This window comes from Mycteria americana, chromosome 8, assembly GCF_035582795.1.
Source record: "Mycteria americana isolate JAX WOST 10 ecotype Jacksonville Zoo and Gardens chromosome 8, USCA_MyAme_1.0, whole genome shotgun sequence".
NCBI lineage: Eukaryota > Metazoa > Chordata > Aves > Ciconiiformes > Ciconiidae > Mycteria > Mycteria americana.
In genome coordinates this window covers 12,532,101-12,548,336 of record NC_134372.1, presented here as the reverse complement: position 1 = coordinate 12,548,336, position 16,236 = coordinate 12,532,101, and the positions used below count along the sequence as shown (strand labels likewise).

The 16,236-nt window shown below is 51.4% G+C and overlaps 1 protein-coding gene across 1 annotated transcript in view; it reads right to left on the bottom strand.

Moving 5' to 3' along the window:
- NEURL1B (neuralized E3 ubiquitin protein ligase 1B) overlaps positions 1-4,295 on the bottom strand; it is a 144,912-nt gene extending 140,617 nt beyond the window's left edge. The window contains exon 1 of the mRNA XM_075509748.1: positions 3,993-4,295. Within this exon, the coding sequence (XP_075365863.1) occupies positions 3,993-4,042 (50 nt within the window). The 5' untranslated portion in view covers positions 4,043-4,295. The remainder of the gene's footprint in view (positions 1-3,992) is intronic.
- Between the last annotated feature and the right edge of the window lie 11,941 nt (positions 4,296-16,236).

Sequence of the window (16,236 nt, the reverse complement as noted above, 5' to 3'; positions counted from 1 at the left end):
AATACAGACATAAGCAAACTTGTATTATGCAAAGAAAACTTTCAGCGACTTTTGACCTTGTTGAGCTGCACAAGATGCAAATAATTCAAAGCTCGTGCCACACTGAGATGCTTCCTGCTGTTCAGAAAGATGCACGTTGCTCCTGGAGCGGACTGCATTTGGTCAGTTGGTCTGAAGGAATATTTAGGCAAAAAAAAGGAATAAAAAAAAAAAAGGTGACAAAATGGAGCCAGAAGCTCTCCTTGGACTCTCACCATAAGGAGCACTTATTTGGATCAAAAGATAATTACTCCTTGGAGACTTGCCTGTCCGTTGCAAACTTTTTCAAAAGAAGCTAAAACAGACCCTGGGATTTCCAGCCATCCTGTACAGATCTCAGGCAAACTCTCAACTGAAACGTCTCATTCAGGCATCAGCCCCCAGCCATGTCCACCTGAAACTGTCCCAGGCAAGTGTCAGCCCAAGCCCATCATGATGCCAAGGAAGGCACCCGCACTCTGAGCAGAACATCATCCACCCAGATATAACAAGTGCTCACACTATTTCGCTAACAGCTGAAGCATCACAAGCCATCAGCCTGTACCAGATCTCTAAGGGAGAGGAACTCACCTTCCCTCTTCCACAGGGGCACATGCACATGTGGACATTCAAGGAGTAAGAACCCACACTCAGCTGTGTCCTCCTCAGCTACCAGGGGAGATTTGCTCTCCTGGGGACCAGCTGCTGCATGGTTATTTGCTCTTCTTTTGACCAGGCTCAATCTCTTAAGCAACCCGCTTTGCAGTGTCCTTTTCCTGGCATTTATTTAGCTTTTTTGTGTGTGTGTGCAGTTACGGAGTAGCAGCCCTGACTTCTTTTAATCCCGGCTGCCCTCTAGTGACAGATGCCCATCCCCGGTGCCTTACAGGGCTCTCCTGGCCAGGACCAGGGCACCTGGGGACGGCCACGTCCCCCACAGCTTACCTTGCTACAGAGCCTGAGCCCCAGCTCTACTGCTCTGTATAAAAGACATACAAAGCAATATTTCTATAATTGAGAACCCTCATACCTCAGTGACATACCTCATACTTCAGCTTTTAAGGATTTACTGATTTTTTTTAATCCCACATTCCTGCTTTCTGCCCAAACACTGGTATCTCAAACATAGCTAAGAGGAAAAAAAGGTCTTGGTTCCCTGCTCCAGCAGAACCACAACTTCACAGCAGTGGGTGGAAGTAGTTAAATGTTTCCCCAACATTTTCTGGGTTTTATAAATTATCCTAGGACCAATGTGGGCTTTGGCCCCAGAGTAAGAACACTTCACTCAAGTCACTTCAGTGAAGGCTACAGATGAGCAAAGTTCCTAGCCACAGCTAACACTTGTAACACACAGTAACACACTTGCTATTAGAGAGATTATATATTCCCTTTTCTCATCCCAGAGAGATTAGCCCTTCCAGTGGGGATTACTCTACATCAGAAACACAGCAAATCAGGTATTACCACCAACACACCAAACTCAAAGTCCTACTGCAGCTGGAGCATACACGAGCTGTTGGCCAGAGCATCTCTTTGCACTCTTCCACACAGATTGAGAGAGGTGCCAGCAGCACAGGATCCCAGCAGAAGAGGTGCTCAGCAGCTTGGATTTGTAATTGGGTAATCCCTGAAATCTCCCTATCCCAAAGAGAGATCAGGTTGCAGAGACTGCAGCATGCAGCCCCATGGAAGCTGTATCAGAGAAGGTGGGTGGCTCGAGCATGGGAAGGGGGCACAGCTGACACTTCAGCAATAGAAAATGTATAGAAATCAGCTTGAGTTTTTGGAATTGGGACACAGGTAGTGCTACTGGCTTTGGAAAGTGATTTCTCCAATTTCTGATGACTATGCTGTGCAAATGGAGAAATTACTTCATGTTGAGAGCAGGCTGAGATTTATATATGTATTCTTTCTCAGCCCTTGATAATTAATTCCATCGTGGTTCAGATCCTTGTATCCAATACTGGAAGTATCCCCAAATGCATTTATTTACCTTCTCTGTTGAACAAACAGGAGTGCAGCAGTAACCATTGACATAATGTATTATTGAAGTCTGACCTGTCTGATATTGCATTAGCTTTAAAAATGTTATCTCAGGCACTGTTTTACAGAACTGGCTTTATAATCAAAGACTTGATGTTTAGATTTCAAAACAAAAATCAACATTAAGGAGCACAGTTACGCATCAGTTAGAAATAATCTTCCATTACATAGCAAACATGTAAATCTGATGGTGATTGACTACCCCAAAAGCAAACACAGCATTAGCAGCTCCCAGGAGAAAGAAATACAAGAAACATGAGAACTCGCTACAGCAGAACATTACCTGCACCCAAAGCATTCATTCATTAAGAACACAATCAGCCCTCAATCCACTGGGGCTAACAACACCCCGCAGAATAGCAGAGGCCCTCCCTTAATGTACATACACTCCTGAACTCAATCTTGCCCCGCACACCTGAGAGCACTAGCCAGCAGGAAACAAGGCTCAAAAGTAATTTTTGTTTCTTGTTCTGCCCTCTGCCTGCAATCACCCTTTTCCTGAAGTGAGATGTATTTACTGCAGATTTAGACACCCAAGTCCTACTCTGCATTGCCCTATATCCCTTTTTCTTCTGCAGTACGTGGCACTCGGCATCAGAGTGAACCTGCTTGACATGGGACAACTGGATCTCTGCAAATGCATTTGCCATTCAGGAGAGAGGAGGGCAACGCAGCCTCATCCTCCAAATGTTCCTGGCACAGCCCCAGAGTGACCTTTCCCTCCACTCCACACCACACACACCTGTACAGAGGCTCAGGCAAGAGCATCTAGCAGGGCAGCTTCACAGATTACCCTGTGGCACATCGCACTACTGAACTTACACGTTAAGTAAATGACAACACTGTCATACTTCCAGTAGCAAAATATTTTGAGTTTCCCCATAGGAAGACAAAACAAAAATAAGTACTTTGAAACTAAGCTTTTTGAAAGAAGTCATTAAAATCAGATCAAGCTATAAATGCCTGAAAAATTGATCAAATTTCTAACACCGCTATTAAGAATCAGGCATGAAGAATGACAACGTTTTATTTAAAAATGAAACAGTAGCAGGTCACATGCATCTGAAAAACAATATGCAGATCCCAAAGGCCTGAAGCCAAGGAGAGGTTAACAAGAAACAAGTTCAGTCTTGTTGAAACTCACTACTATACAGCAATACTAGTAATGATGATGCTGCTTCACATTAGTTTAGATGTTACCCAAACCTTTTCTTATTCCCACCCAGGATTATTCATATTCTGGAGCGCTGGCACTCATACCAGTTGGCTGAGTTCAGTTATCAGCTCCCTTCAAATCCAGCCAACCAGGCTACTGACCGTTGGACTTTTTGGACATGAACAAGACACATAAAAGGCAACAAGAACCTGACACCCGGCTGCGTGGCCAGCGCGAACCCATTTGTTTTCCCAGGTCTGTTTTCCCAGCCTGCAAGCTGGGATTGGCAGGCAATTTTGGAGCGAAGGACTTTGAATCACAGCGGGTGGATTTGGCAGGACTGCCGCCCGGGCAGTAACTGCAAAGAATGAAAGTGCCTTTATTGCCACAGTTCTTGCTGGGAGGGGGAAAGAAAAAGAAAACCCCCACACTGCGATCTCTGGAGCTCGATAAGGAGCACAGATGAAGGCAGGGCCTCAGACCACCGGGTACCTGTCCTCTCTACAGCACGACCGTAGCTCACCCGGTCCGAGCACTGGCATTTCACCTGTCACCTCCGTGCACGCCACTCCGCGTGTCACCAATGCCACTGTCACATCCTCCCCACCCTGAGGACAGCGCAGGGCGGCCCCTTTGGTTTTTCTGCCTAGCCCACAGCACAGCGATGCGCTCCCCGCTGCGGCTGCTCCAGCGCTGGGGGAGCGGCCGGGCCCGGTCTGTCCCGTCCCGGAGGGGCGCGGGGGGAAGGGAAGGGACGCACCGCACCGCCCCGCACTTACCGGTGCCGGCGGCGGCGCCGCGCAGGACGGACTCGGCGTTCCCCATGGCCGGGCGGAGCGGGGCAGGGCACGGAGCGGGGCAGAGCGGAGCGGGGCAGTGGGAGGCGGCCGGGCAGCACCGCGCTCCCGCCGCCGATTCGAAGCTGCCGCCCGCCCCGCCCAGCGCCGCCACCGCCAACCGCCGACCGCGGGCGGGGCCCACGGGCGGAGCGGCTCGGCTCGGCCGCGGGGTCCTCGGCTCCTCTCCCGAAGGAGGGACGGTGTCTGCACCCCCCCGCGCCCCTGTCCGGTCTGCGTCGGTGTCAGCCCGCAGAGGGAGGTGCCTGCACCCAAGCACCCATGTCAGCCTGCAAAGGGAGGTGCCTGCACCCATGTCAGCCCGCAGAAGGAGGTTCCTGCAGCCGTGCACGCATGTCAGCCTGCAAAGAGAGGTGCCTGCACCCATGTCAGCCTGCAAAGGGAGGTACTTCACCCATGCACTCCTGCCAGTCGGTAAAGCCCAGGTGCCATGGCCAGTCGGTAAAGCCAGCTCTGTGGCCATGCCCCCACACCGGCCTATAAAGGCAGTTGTTTTCATACCTATACTCGCACCAATCTATACAGACTAGTTGTCTGCCCCCACGCCAGCCCAATGGCAGTCTCACATGCCTTGACATTTTGAATTAACAGACTACAGGCACGAGGCAACAGGAGGGGCTTCTCCATGGTCCCTGCACAATGCTGATAAAAGTAATATACTAGAATTGCTTCCTTTTCTGAAAAGACTTAGAAAAAAAAACCCCACAATACTAGTGCATACTAGTGGTCCACTTGCAGTAACCTTCACTGGTGCACAGCTGTGCTCTGAGGCACGGCTGCTTCTAGGAAAGGGCCAAGACCAGGAAAAGGCCACTGTCACATAACAGCATGAAGATTTCTTTCCCATCTCAGACAACGTGTGGTCCTCTTGTGCCACAAGGCTGGGAGATTTATAATAGAGATGAGTCCTGCTGCCCCAGGACACTCTGTTCCCCATTATCTCATTTGCCGTTACATTTGGCACGGGACTGATGTGGACTTCGGAGGAAGAAAAAGAGCAAAAGAGAAGGCTTGAGATTCCTGAGTGTTCCTACTGTCACAGGAGCCCAGCCACCCCTGGGAATAACAGAGAGAATGAAGGAAAACGACAGTAGGGACGCCACCATTTATCCCAGTGCCGATTGACTCTTCCACAGCTGCATCCAGAACATCATTACTGGGTGCCAGCAGCTTTGAATTGCTTAGATGGAGATTAAGACACATCCTGCCCTGAAAACCATAGACAAAATAACGGGAACATGATGTGCAGATGAGTGTGTTGCTGTTTCAAGCCTGGGAACGGGCCAAGTCCAGGAGAAAAGCAACAGTGATGCCTCTGCAGGAGCGCTGCTGCCTTCCCTCCTCCCCACCATCCCAGTGCCCCTTATCAGACACCATGGTTATGCGTTGAGAGCCCGGCTGAGGAAGGGATGTCTTGCTTAAGTGTGAGCAGGGGAGTGACTGTGACATGCGGATACTCCTTATCTAGCTGCTAATGCACTTTTTATCTTCTCCGTTAGGTGAGAGCAATATGGCAAGGTCTCTAGTACTCGAGCAACCTTCAGAGTGGCCTCCTGAGCCAATGGTGCTATTCTCACACACAGCAGTTTATAGTCACCTCATCGCCAGGTTTGGGGTCATAGTGTGGCTTGGGTTTCTAATAATAACCCTTGTAACAACAATAATAACAGCAGCACAATGCAGAAGAACTGCTGAGTGTTTGCAGTAGATCCTGAGCAAGTCGGGACTGGCAGCAGGACGCGAGCTGCAGCCTCCAGTAACGCCAGCCGTTAACAACAAAAGGGCACTGATTTCTCACACTTTCTCAAAGCAAAAGGGAGGGGACGTCTTGCTCTGTTTGTTCCCAGAAAACAGACATACTCTCATTCCTGAGGAGGGTGAGTAGCACATGGAGCAGCTTTCCCAGCCCTCTAATAACAGGGAAGTTGCTTCCACCTGAGCAGGTGCAATGGGAACCTGACTGCAGAGGCAGCATGTGCAGAATTGCCTACTGCCAGGTAATCACCCCAGTGCCAGGGAAAGGGGCCCTGGAGCCAGGCGGCTGGCACGCTCAGCGCACAGCAGTCCTCAACCATCTTGTTTTCTGCAGTTGGGCCAGGATCACAGCCCCTGATGTCCCGGCAAGAATTTCCCAACCGATAAGAGCAGCCTCCTTTTATCTAAATCTTCTCTCACCCCTGCTTGAGCAGCCGCCGGGCTGTCCCCAGGAGGAGGAGGAACCCCAGGCAGGTCACACCGTGTCACTCAGCCGGACATTCGCTGGCACTCAGAGGCTGAAGGGAGCCCGACACCTCTGCTCCGAGGGGCAGAGACAGATAGAAACCCTGAGAGGAGGATCCAGGGAGGTCGTGTGGCTCCTTCCCATTTAGCTCCCACTGATCGCTGCCCGGCCCCTCTGGGACAGGGCTCTCAGGAGGCATTGCCTTGTCTGCTGGTCATGGCACAGAGCTGAGGTTTGGAAGATGATGTTCTGACAGAGTTAGTCTGTTTTTTGAGCAGCTGTTGTCAAATTGCTTCAATTCCTCCATGCAGCTTCCCCCCATAAAGGAGGGATAATGCTGCTTGGGGGGGGGGGGTGCATGGTTGGTGTTTAAAACTGGCCTGTAAAGTTCGATAGTGTCTCGAGCAGGCAGAAGGCTATCTAGCATCATATTGCTCAAAATAGCCCCCGCATAATCCTGTACTGTTCCTGTGTCAGTGTCATGCTCTGGACAAAGGCCTGGTTAAGCTAAATTTTCATAACCTTTTTTCCACAGTTGCAATATCATGAAGAGCACAGATTTCCCCAGCAGATTTGGAGCCAAAATGCATCGATCCTGACCTGAAGAAAGGCTTTTTTATTCTTCCATGCTTATTCAAGCTATGAATCTTCTCCTGTTGCCAAGAAGCAGTCTGGCTAGCAATGACTGTGGTAATGATTTTTTTAAAACATGAACATCTGTCTACGCTGGGAACCAAGCTGAGGTTCACCAGCTCATTTCATGCTGAGACCACCAAGCAGCTGTCAGGCAGCGCTAACCCTCAGCATGTGTTATTGGACTGGAACCAAAAGCCTTCAGCAAAGAAAGCTTTAGCTCCCATAAACTCTCACACCTCAGCTCTAGGGACACAGCATCTGCACCACGAGTCGGCTGGCCGGCACAGCTGCACGGTGCAGCCCACAGCTTTCCCAGCAAGAAGTGAGGAGGAAGACACTGTTTTGGAGTCCAGCCCCATGCGCACACCCTTAATCATTTCTACAGGGGTAGGTCCAGTTGGGGCTGGGTCAGCCTTGCCTTCACTACTGCATATAGGAGGATGTCATCCTTAACTCAAAGATAAGCACTGGTCTAGGCACAGACATCAGAGAGAGATATTACATGAGGCCACATCCCCTCAGCAACAGGACAGTGAATTACTTCAGTAAGTAACAAAACCTGCCCTTTGCATTCCTCTCCTCTCCCCATAAGCCCTTGCTCTGGAAGCACTGGAAGAATAACTCAATATGCCGAACAAACAGAAATGAGAGCAGCCCTTACACAAGCAGAGCACTGGAACTATTGCCCAAGGCACACGTGGGCTCAGCCTGGTCCCTGCAGCTGCACACAGTGCAGTTGCATTGCCAGTCCTCGGGTGCCCATGCACTGGCAGGCAGTTATGGAGAAGCCCTCGAGACTCCCTGTCCCCTTGCACTGCTGGAGAGATGCTTGCACAGCAGCTGGGAAAGGTGCAGACACACAGGTGCAGAAGACACCCTGGCTTGAGTAGTGTATAGTAGCAAGGATCAGGCCCTCGCCAACGCAGTGATATTTTTGGTTCTGTCACAGTGTGAGCCTGGAAAAAATGTATTTTCCTTTCTGAAACTCTGATACTTGCAATAACAGTAATGACGCTTAGCTGCTTTTGTAACAACCAGCAGATCTCAAAGCACTCCACAAATCTTGGTCCCCAAACTGAAGAGAACCCTGTCCCCAGGGAAGAGGAGGAATAATGTTTTAATCACGGTCGCTCAGTGGCAGTCCTGGTACACCCCACACACACATTTCCCAATATTCAGACTGGTTTTGTATCCTGCAGCGTTAGGCCATGCTGTTGCTTAAAACTTGGACACTCCTGAGTGCCTCCCCCCCGCCCCGCAATGAAGATGCTATTGAAGAGCAAAGAGTTTACATTCAGTCACTTTACATTTTTCAGCGTACAACTCTGTTAAGGGCCACTTGCAAAATGACAAAACTTTGTTCTTTCTGTGAAGAACAGCTGAGTGGTGTGACAGGTCAGCACAGCTGATTCAAGCGATGCTCCTTCCAGCATTGCTCAAATCCTGACCTCGCCTGACTTCACCAGGCAAGGTCCTCCCCCTATTTTTCCAGCATTTTCTCCCTCTGTAAAAAGCAGATAACAACAATACAGAATTCTCTCCTAAGGATGCTGTGGGAATTAAACAGCTACTTATTGTTCAGAAAATAAAGGGAAGATTAAAAATGCTCTGAAAACACGGTCATAAGAACTGGATGGCTCAATTACACCATTATCGTTGTTCTCATTACAGACGATATAATCAGTTATGGACCCCCTTGTGCTGGTTATGTATAGATATGCCATAAATGCCTCTGCTTTTAATTTTTTACAGCCCTGGGTGAGTGGGGTACCTCCTCTGGCCCGGGCTGCGCTCGGTGCCTGGCACTGCTGGGATCACCACTAGAGGGGAGCTTTTCCCTACAAACCACCCGTCAACTATTGCAGCAGGAAAAACTTTTCCAAGTCTAAACTGGGAGAGGGATTTGCAGGGAGAGGTTTGCACCGAAAACGCTCCCGGCCGGCACTCTCGGTCGAGTGGAAGAGTTTCTCCCTCGGTTTAGCTTGTGTCACTTGGGAAGGGGCTTGTTGCGTCTGCTGGTGGATGCATGCACGCCCGCAGCTCTTAGTACTTCATGGTTCACCTCTGGAAGTAAACATTGGCACTCTGGATGCACAAAAAGGATGGCAAGACAGCCAGCAACAGCCAAAGAAGGCTGACATCCTTCCAGTGAGCTAATCCAGGGTCCTCCCCAAATAAAGCTGGACACTTTCATGTTGTTACAGTGTTTTGCAAAATGTCAAAAACTCCGGGAAAGATTTCAGTATGGGGTAGCTCTCTGGAGTGACAACAGACCCCACAGGAAGAGGGAAGAGAGATGATATCACACAGACATCCCTTCACCTTCCACTGCTGCCTTCTGCAAACAATCTTCCCTAGGACAGGAGTGGGCAGGAAGGAAGGAGATGTCCTTGCTGAAGCCACAGCAGATTTTTCAGACATCTCTGGCAGGTCATGCATCAACACACACCTAAATGTCATCTGATAAGAGCATGGAAAAAAGCCCCACAACCCACGTGGCTGCCTGCCACATGAAATGAAGTCACTGGCAGTTCCCCACCCCTGGTCCCAGGGCTTTGTCCCCCAGAGACCAGCCAAGCCAGCGCCTGCCAGCCGCAGCGAGCCATCCTATCTTGTGCCTCCAAGCCCAGCAGATGGCAGAAAGACATACAGCAACGGAGAAGAACATGCTATTAATTACAGACACGGCTGTTACTCTACTCTCTATAGCGGTACCCGATACCTCCCAATCACAGCTCCAAGTTTTACTGGGCTGAGCATGATGGGATGGTATTTCTATGGCACTTTTCACCCTAGAGATATTTCAAGGCTGGACATGCCCATTTCTGGCCTGCTGTATATACGCTGTGAAATAAATGCTTTTTATGTTCAGTGGACACAGACAAGCATACATGCACTGCCCTGAGGACTCGTGTGCACTCTGTGCAGCCTGTCCATAGTGAGAGCCACTCCTTGGACCCATTCGTCCTGTTCCCTCATCCACAGCAAACCTGTCTTTGGGCAGCTCCCAGCTACCCACAGCCCGCTTGGGTAAACACTGTTCTGGCCTCACGAGATCCAGGAATCGCAGATGAGTGTCCCAGCTCCTTAAATTCAGCCTGGAAAAAGATTTCTACGTAGGAAAGAAGATACTTCCAGAGAACGCGATGAGCAAAGTAGCCTTATTTAAACTCCTGGCAGTTATTTATTTATTCATTTTGCCGTAGCTATTTTAGAGGTTGTCATATGAGAAGCAAACTAAAAAAAACCCCTCTCGGCTAATGTGACAGCAAAGCTGGACAAGATGAATCTCTCTGAAGGTGGGATTGTTTTCTGTGGGTGTGCTGGCTTACGCCCACCTCTCTGGGATGAACAGCGGTTTGACAGTGACAGCAGTACCGTACAGCAGTCTAAGGCAGGAGATGAAAAACCACAGGTCAAATCACATTTATTAGGGTTCTCGCATACCTTTCTACCAGACTGAAAATCAGGGTATGACATTTTCTTATCACACCTTGAAGATATGTTGTTTACTACTGCTGATATATCTCTCAATGCCATGTAATAGTGGGGTAGTGTTGCAGGTTTCAGAGCAACCCTGAGAAGTGTCAGCAACAGTTTGACATGGGGCTGGAAGTCCAGATGTGTAAGGTGTCTGACAGCAACTTCTGCTTTGGCTTAGCATGACTCACTCCATCACTCTTATAAGTCATAGGATTTAATGGCCTCTCCTTTCAAATGGAAAGAAATGGTGGGAAATGTGCTGAGGAGTATTTCAAAGTGAGCGGAAGCTGATAAAAGCACTGGCAGCCAGTGCCTGGGACCTGGCAGAGGTACTCAAGAGACCTGAGCCCCATTTCTCTCTATCTCCCTCTCTCTCCTTCATTGACTTTCTGGATGATTTTTAACAAGTTAGTTCATGACTCAGTCATCTCTTTCTTCCGTGTAAAGATGATGGAGACTCGCCTCCTTGATAAAGCACGTCAGGGTCCACAGTCAATGTGACTACTGCCTGAATAAGAGCTTGAGATCACTGAAACTCGTCATACCTCTGTGGTGGTCACTGCTGATGCAATGTCTAACAGAGTGGCAAAGTGTTTACTGACAAACCAGGGACACCCACTGTTTGCCCAGCAGTGCCTTTCTGGGTTGACACTGTTGGGCTGGGGACCTGCCTCCCAGAGAGAGGCTGTTCACATGGGGAGAGCAGAGGTTTCCTCCCCAGGTTGCAGAATTTTGGTTGAAGAGAAGCACCTGGGGGGTTTTTTGCTTCATTAACACCCTTCAGGTGGCCTGTTAATGTCCCATCTTGGCTCTGGAGGTGCAGGTCAGTGAGCCACAACCTGATTTTCTCCTCCCGAGTTCTCTCTGCAGTCTGGATTCACTTCTAGGTGTCCACTGTGAAAGAATTGAGTTGTCCGAGCATACGTTTCCCGACGTCCTGGGAACACGCAGCTCTAAGACCGCACAGAGCAGAGCTCTTCGATGACACAAGTGACACAGCAACAGCACAGCTGGGACAAACCTCTCCCAGAGCTGAGAGCACATGCAGGGAGGGGCATCACTTTACCCAGCAAATGCCAGTAAAGTCCAGAAAAAAGATCAAGCAGTGAATAAAATTAGCACTGTGGGCTGCACTTACCCTGCCAAGAGAGCTTATTTAGTGTGGGAAGGGGAAGTGCTGGAGGTAGCATGACCAAGGTATGTGGGAGGAGGCAGAGAAGGAAAACTGATCCGTCCTACTCCTTTGTGTTGCTTCAAAATATGAGACCTAGCAGTCAGAGGTGGAGGCTATAAATGGCTGGCCAACTGAGGAGCAATAAAAGGACACACGGTGTCCCGCAGCACTTAGCAAGCCTGAGAATATATGGCCAGAAGGGTCAAGAGAGCCAAATTGTGCAAGCGGATTTTTAAAGGACTGTCTGTTTTTTTCTAACTACTAATAGCATTTGAAGTTATGATAGCATTAATCTCAGCTCCTGCAGCAGGGCATCAGCTGGTCCATCAAGACTCCCTCTACCTCCCTCCCTGCCCAGCACCATAAGAGCTGGCCGTGTTGGCCATGTTGTTTCCATCCGTGTCAGAGGCAGGACACTGATCTGAGCAGAGGACATGATCCAGTGTGAGGGCTGCCTTTCCTGACATGCCCATCTGCACCCACTCTCTCATCTCCCAGTTTTCTCTGCCACCCAAAATGCTGCCCAGGTTCCTCCCAGAAGCACGTTGTACAGAGGATGACCGACTTCCCTGTGCCAAGTCTGCACGGAGACAGGAACCTCTCCTGCACCTCTGATCCCAGTTTCCACGCACTGGAAGGAGCACTGGTATCTCTGGGGTGGCAGGGACCAGCATAAGGTGCAAGACAACATCCTGCCCAGGAAGGCTGCAGGGTTGGGGGTGAGGGGTTAGGAGGGAGGTCATCTACTTGCACAAGGACTTGTCTTTCTCTTAGATGTGGGTCTGGAGCCACCCTTCTGAGCTCCCTCAGTTCAGGATGGTCAGACACAGAAGTCTGGTTGGGCCCACTATGGAGACAGGCGGCAGATGTGACACAGACATGGGTTCACATTTCCCTGCAGCTCCCTGTGACTTTGCCCCCCTCTCCTGAAGTAGATCCCAGGACTCGGGAACCCTCTGGACCCAAGATCCAAGCAGGACCTTCTCCTGGGGCAGTAACTAACCCCCTTACTACTCCCCTTGATCCTCTGATGGCTTGAGGGGGACAGCAGGTGCCTTGCACATGCAGCAACCCTGTGACCAGAGGCCTCGAGCCATGCCCAAATGGCGGTGAACGGGAGGTCAGCGCTGAGCAGGCAGCGCAGGAGGCAGAGCAGAACAGGCAGCACAAAGGCTCCTGCCCACTGCCTGCCCTGCCCAGGCCTGCCTGCACAGCCGGTTTCAGGGGACAGCAGGGCCAGGGAGGTTCCCTGACTGCTAGGACCAGAACAGCACTGCCTAAAACGCTCCCTGTTGAAAGGGGGGGGGGAGTCTTCAGAGCATCCATAATAGTCCCTCCATGGGCCCAAATCCATTTCCTGGAAGCTTTGCCTTTTTCTGCGCTGTGAAGCCTAGGCAATCCTGAAAAACCAGTTTGGTTTTGTTTCATGTTGATTTTTTTATTATTTTTTTCTCTTTGTGCGGGTGCCAGCGCTGCTGTGCCGTTGCTATGTTTTGCGGTGGCTAAGCACGGCACGGTTCTCATTTCAGGCGCTGACGTGAACCCTGCGAATCTGGAACGAGTTAAACCGGCCCCACGGCACTGCAGGGAGAGCATGGCGGCCGCCTCTGCCCCGCAGCCTCCTCCTCGCACCCCAGCACCCCTGCAGAGAGGCTGGGAGAGGAGAAGCACAGTGGCAGCTCCACATTGTGAAGAGCTTCAAACTTTTCAGGGAAGGCTGTGGCTGACAACTGGCCCAAAAGAGCTGGAGCTCGGCTCGAAACCTTCCTGAGGACGGCGAATTTTCAGACCCTCCAAGCTGAGGTTGGGATGAGGATGCTGGCAGCACTGTGGGTGGAGAGCGTTCCCAGGGGAACGCTGTTCCCAGGGTGGGTCCTGGGTCTGACACCCCGCGGGGACATCACCCAAAACGTTCAGGGCTGTGTTTGCTGTTTCACAAGGCAGACGCACAACATGAACCCCCATACCGGTTGGGACTGATGCAAAGGAGGGTGCTGTGCCGTCCCCGCCAGATCCTCATCACCGCACTCCCACCTCCGGGACTCAGCCCCCTGCGGGGTGCACAGGGCAGGAGGAAGGGGCTGGGGTGCATTTCAGCTCGGTGCTCCCCCCACCAGCTCCCTCTGCGTCAGGAGAAGCGCAGGGCTGCTGCTGGGATTGCAAAACACTCGCCTGCGCCGTGTTTGAGGCTGGTTTTCGCCAACGTTACTAGGGTACAGGAGTGACTAATTCTCTCCGAACTTTCAGTTTCAGCCTCAAGCACTACATTTCAGAGGGACCTGGTGTCTGTTGTGTGGGTAAAAAACCCTGAGACAGCTCAGCGCTGCGGCTATCTAGGGCAGAAATATGCATATACAGAGATCAGCCTCATCACCGCTGGTGCTGTGCTGAGCTGGCAGGACCAAGCCTGGCCCCAGAATGCAGATGGGGCAGGGATGAGCACACGCTCCCCTCTCTGTAGCTTTCCTACAGCTGCTGAAGTACTGCTGACCAAAAAAATCATTGTGTAAGGCAAATGAAAGAAATGCTGCAAAAAGGACAATGTTTGCAAGCAGAAAAGTGAGCAAAATGCAGTGAGCAACAGACATTTTAGGTAACTTCTATTTTAAAAGCGATCTCTGGACACTAGTTAGACCTTAATCAGAAAATAAGGAGCAGAAAGAGGGGTGAAGGGCACAAGGACATGAATGCTTTTACACACAGGGAACCTGAGTTCAAGCACCAGCCTATGCATCCCTCCTGCCTGCTTTCCAGGAGTCCTCAGCGAAGCCGCAGGGCTCCCTCCTGCCCAGCAGACACAGCAATGCCCTGCACATGCTGGAAAAGTACAGCCCCTGCGAGAAGTCTCTGGATGAAAGCTTCAGGGCAGGGAGGGGGGGGGTTGCTTCCACCCTGGCGTGTGAAAAGAAATACGGGTCTGGAAAGGTGCCATGGAAATGGGTTTCAGTAATAGCTGCTGGAGACGGGCTCGTGTGCCGGGGGGGCCACGTCGGCCCCGCGCAGCTATGGGAGGAACGTCCCCTCAGGAACTCGCTGTTCCTTCCTGCGGCACCAACGTCACTGTGCGGTGCAGGAGCCAGGCAGGAAGGCTCGCACAGCCCCTCTGCTCCTGGCCTCCTCCGGCACAAACAGCCCCTGTCTTGGGGGGGGGGCCAAGGGAGAAGAGGGAGACACATGGACCTATGTGGCCAGCTGCTCCCCATGGCTGATGATGAGCTAAAGTCAAAGGCCAGGGGGATGCACACTTCTCCCGGTGGCATGTGGAAAGGCCAGTGGCCTTGCAAAGCCCTCTCTCACATAAGACATGTAGGGGGTTCCCGGCACAGCCAACACCTCCAAGGGTGGGCATGGCTGTTGGTGAGCAGCTGCTCTACCTTCATGTGAGGAGAAATCCAGCACACCCAGCTGGTTCCTCTCCCACCCTCTGCATCCTCGGAGAAGAGCTGGGTGGCCACTAGCCCAGCAAGGCTGCCTCCACTACGTGCTCAGCAGGAGGAAGCTGTTCCCTGCCCTCACCAAAGTGCACACAGTTCAGGGGTCACCACACACCCCGTGCAGACGTCGCCCATGTGCAGGGACAACTCAGTGAGGAGCATGCCAGCAACACGCTCCTGTGCGGGCAGTGACACTGGCATGGACACTGCACGGGAGCAGCTTGCCGCTCAGCTGGAGAGCTGACCCTGCAGCACCCACGCACCCCTTGCTCCCCGCATGGGCTCTGCACCCCCCATCGCACAAGCCACTTGCACAGAGCAGTTGGCACACTGGCTGGGACATCACTTTTTACAGCCAGTGAGCTCCAGCACCTCATCTGAACTTTGCAGCATGAGGGAACAGCAGTTCGCACAGCTCAGGAAGAGGATAAACATATCACAGCAGCCACCAGGCAACAGGGCAAACAGCATAGTGCATCTGCAAACATGGCCCAGCACCCTTGGCCATGGCAAGTGGCTGCTCAGCCAGCCATCACACTCTCCCTTTCTCATTCCTTTAGCTGCCTTTCAGAGATCCTTTACTGGCTTGAAGGGGAAGAGGAGGGTGGGAAAATGGAGATCTCTGGCCAGATCCAGGGCTGGTGATTTGGTGGAAAGCCAGGTTGTAAGGTGAACAGCCTGGAGCAACTGGTCCCACTTCTGACATGGTGATATCTTATTCCCACTTATGTCATGGTGGGAAGGGCAAAACAAGGGAGAGTCAGCCCCTCTTCTCTAGGGATTAAACTATCTTTCAGAATGGAAACTGGCCTGTGCAGTGGAAGGGAGGAAACAGAGCAACAAGCCAGCCAAAGCTGCAACAGTGGCTGAGAGGCTTGGGAAGCGCTGTGACAAATTTCAGGCTCTCCAGTGCAAATAGTCAATAGGATCTGTAAATCACCAACAAGGCACATGGCTCTGCAGCTTCACCTGCACTCAACTGCATCTCCCCTCTGCGTTTCTGTGCCTCCCACCTGCATATGGAACAAACAAGGTATCGAAGGCTGGAAGTGCTGTGGGACCACATGCAGCACCTGCCCATGGAAGAGAAGTGCCCCAGCTAGTTGGAAAAGAGGAGAAATCCAGCTGTAGCAGTGCACAGCTCAGCATGGACCAGTTTGTTGTGAATGGAGACCTCCCTGGGAAATAGTCCTTAGAAACAGAGAGCTGTCTCC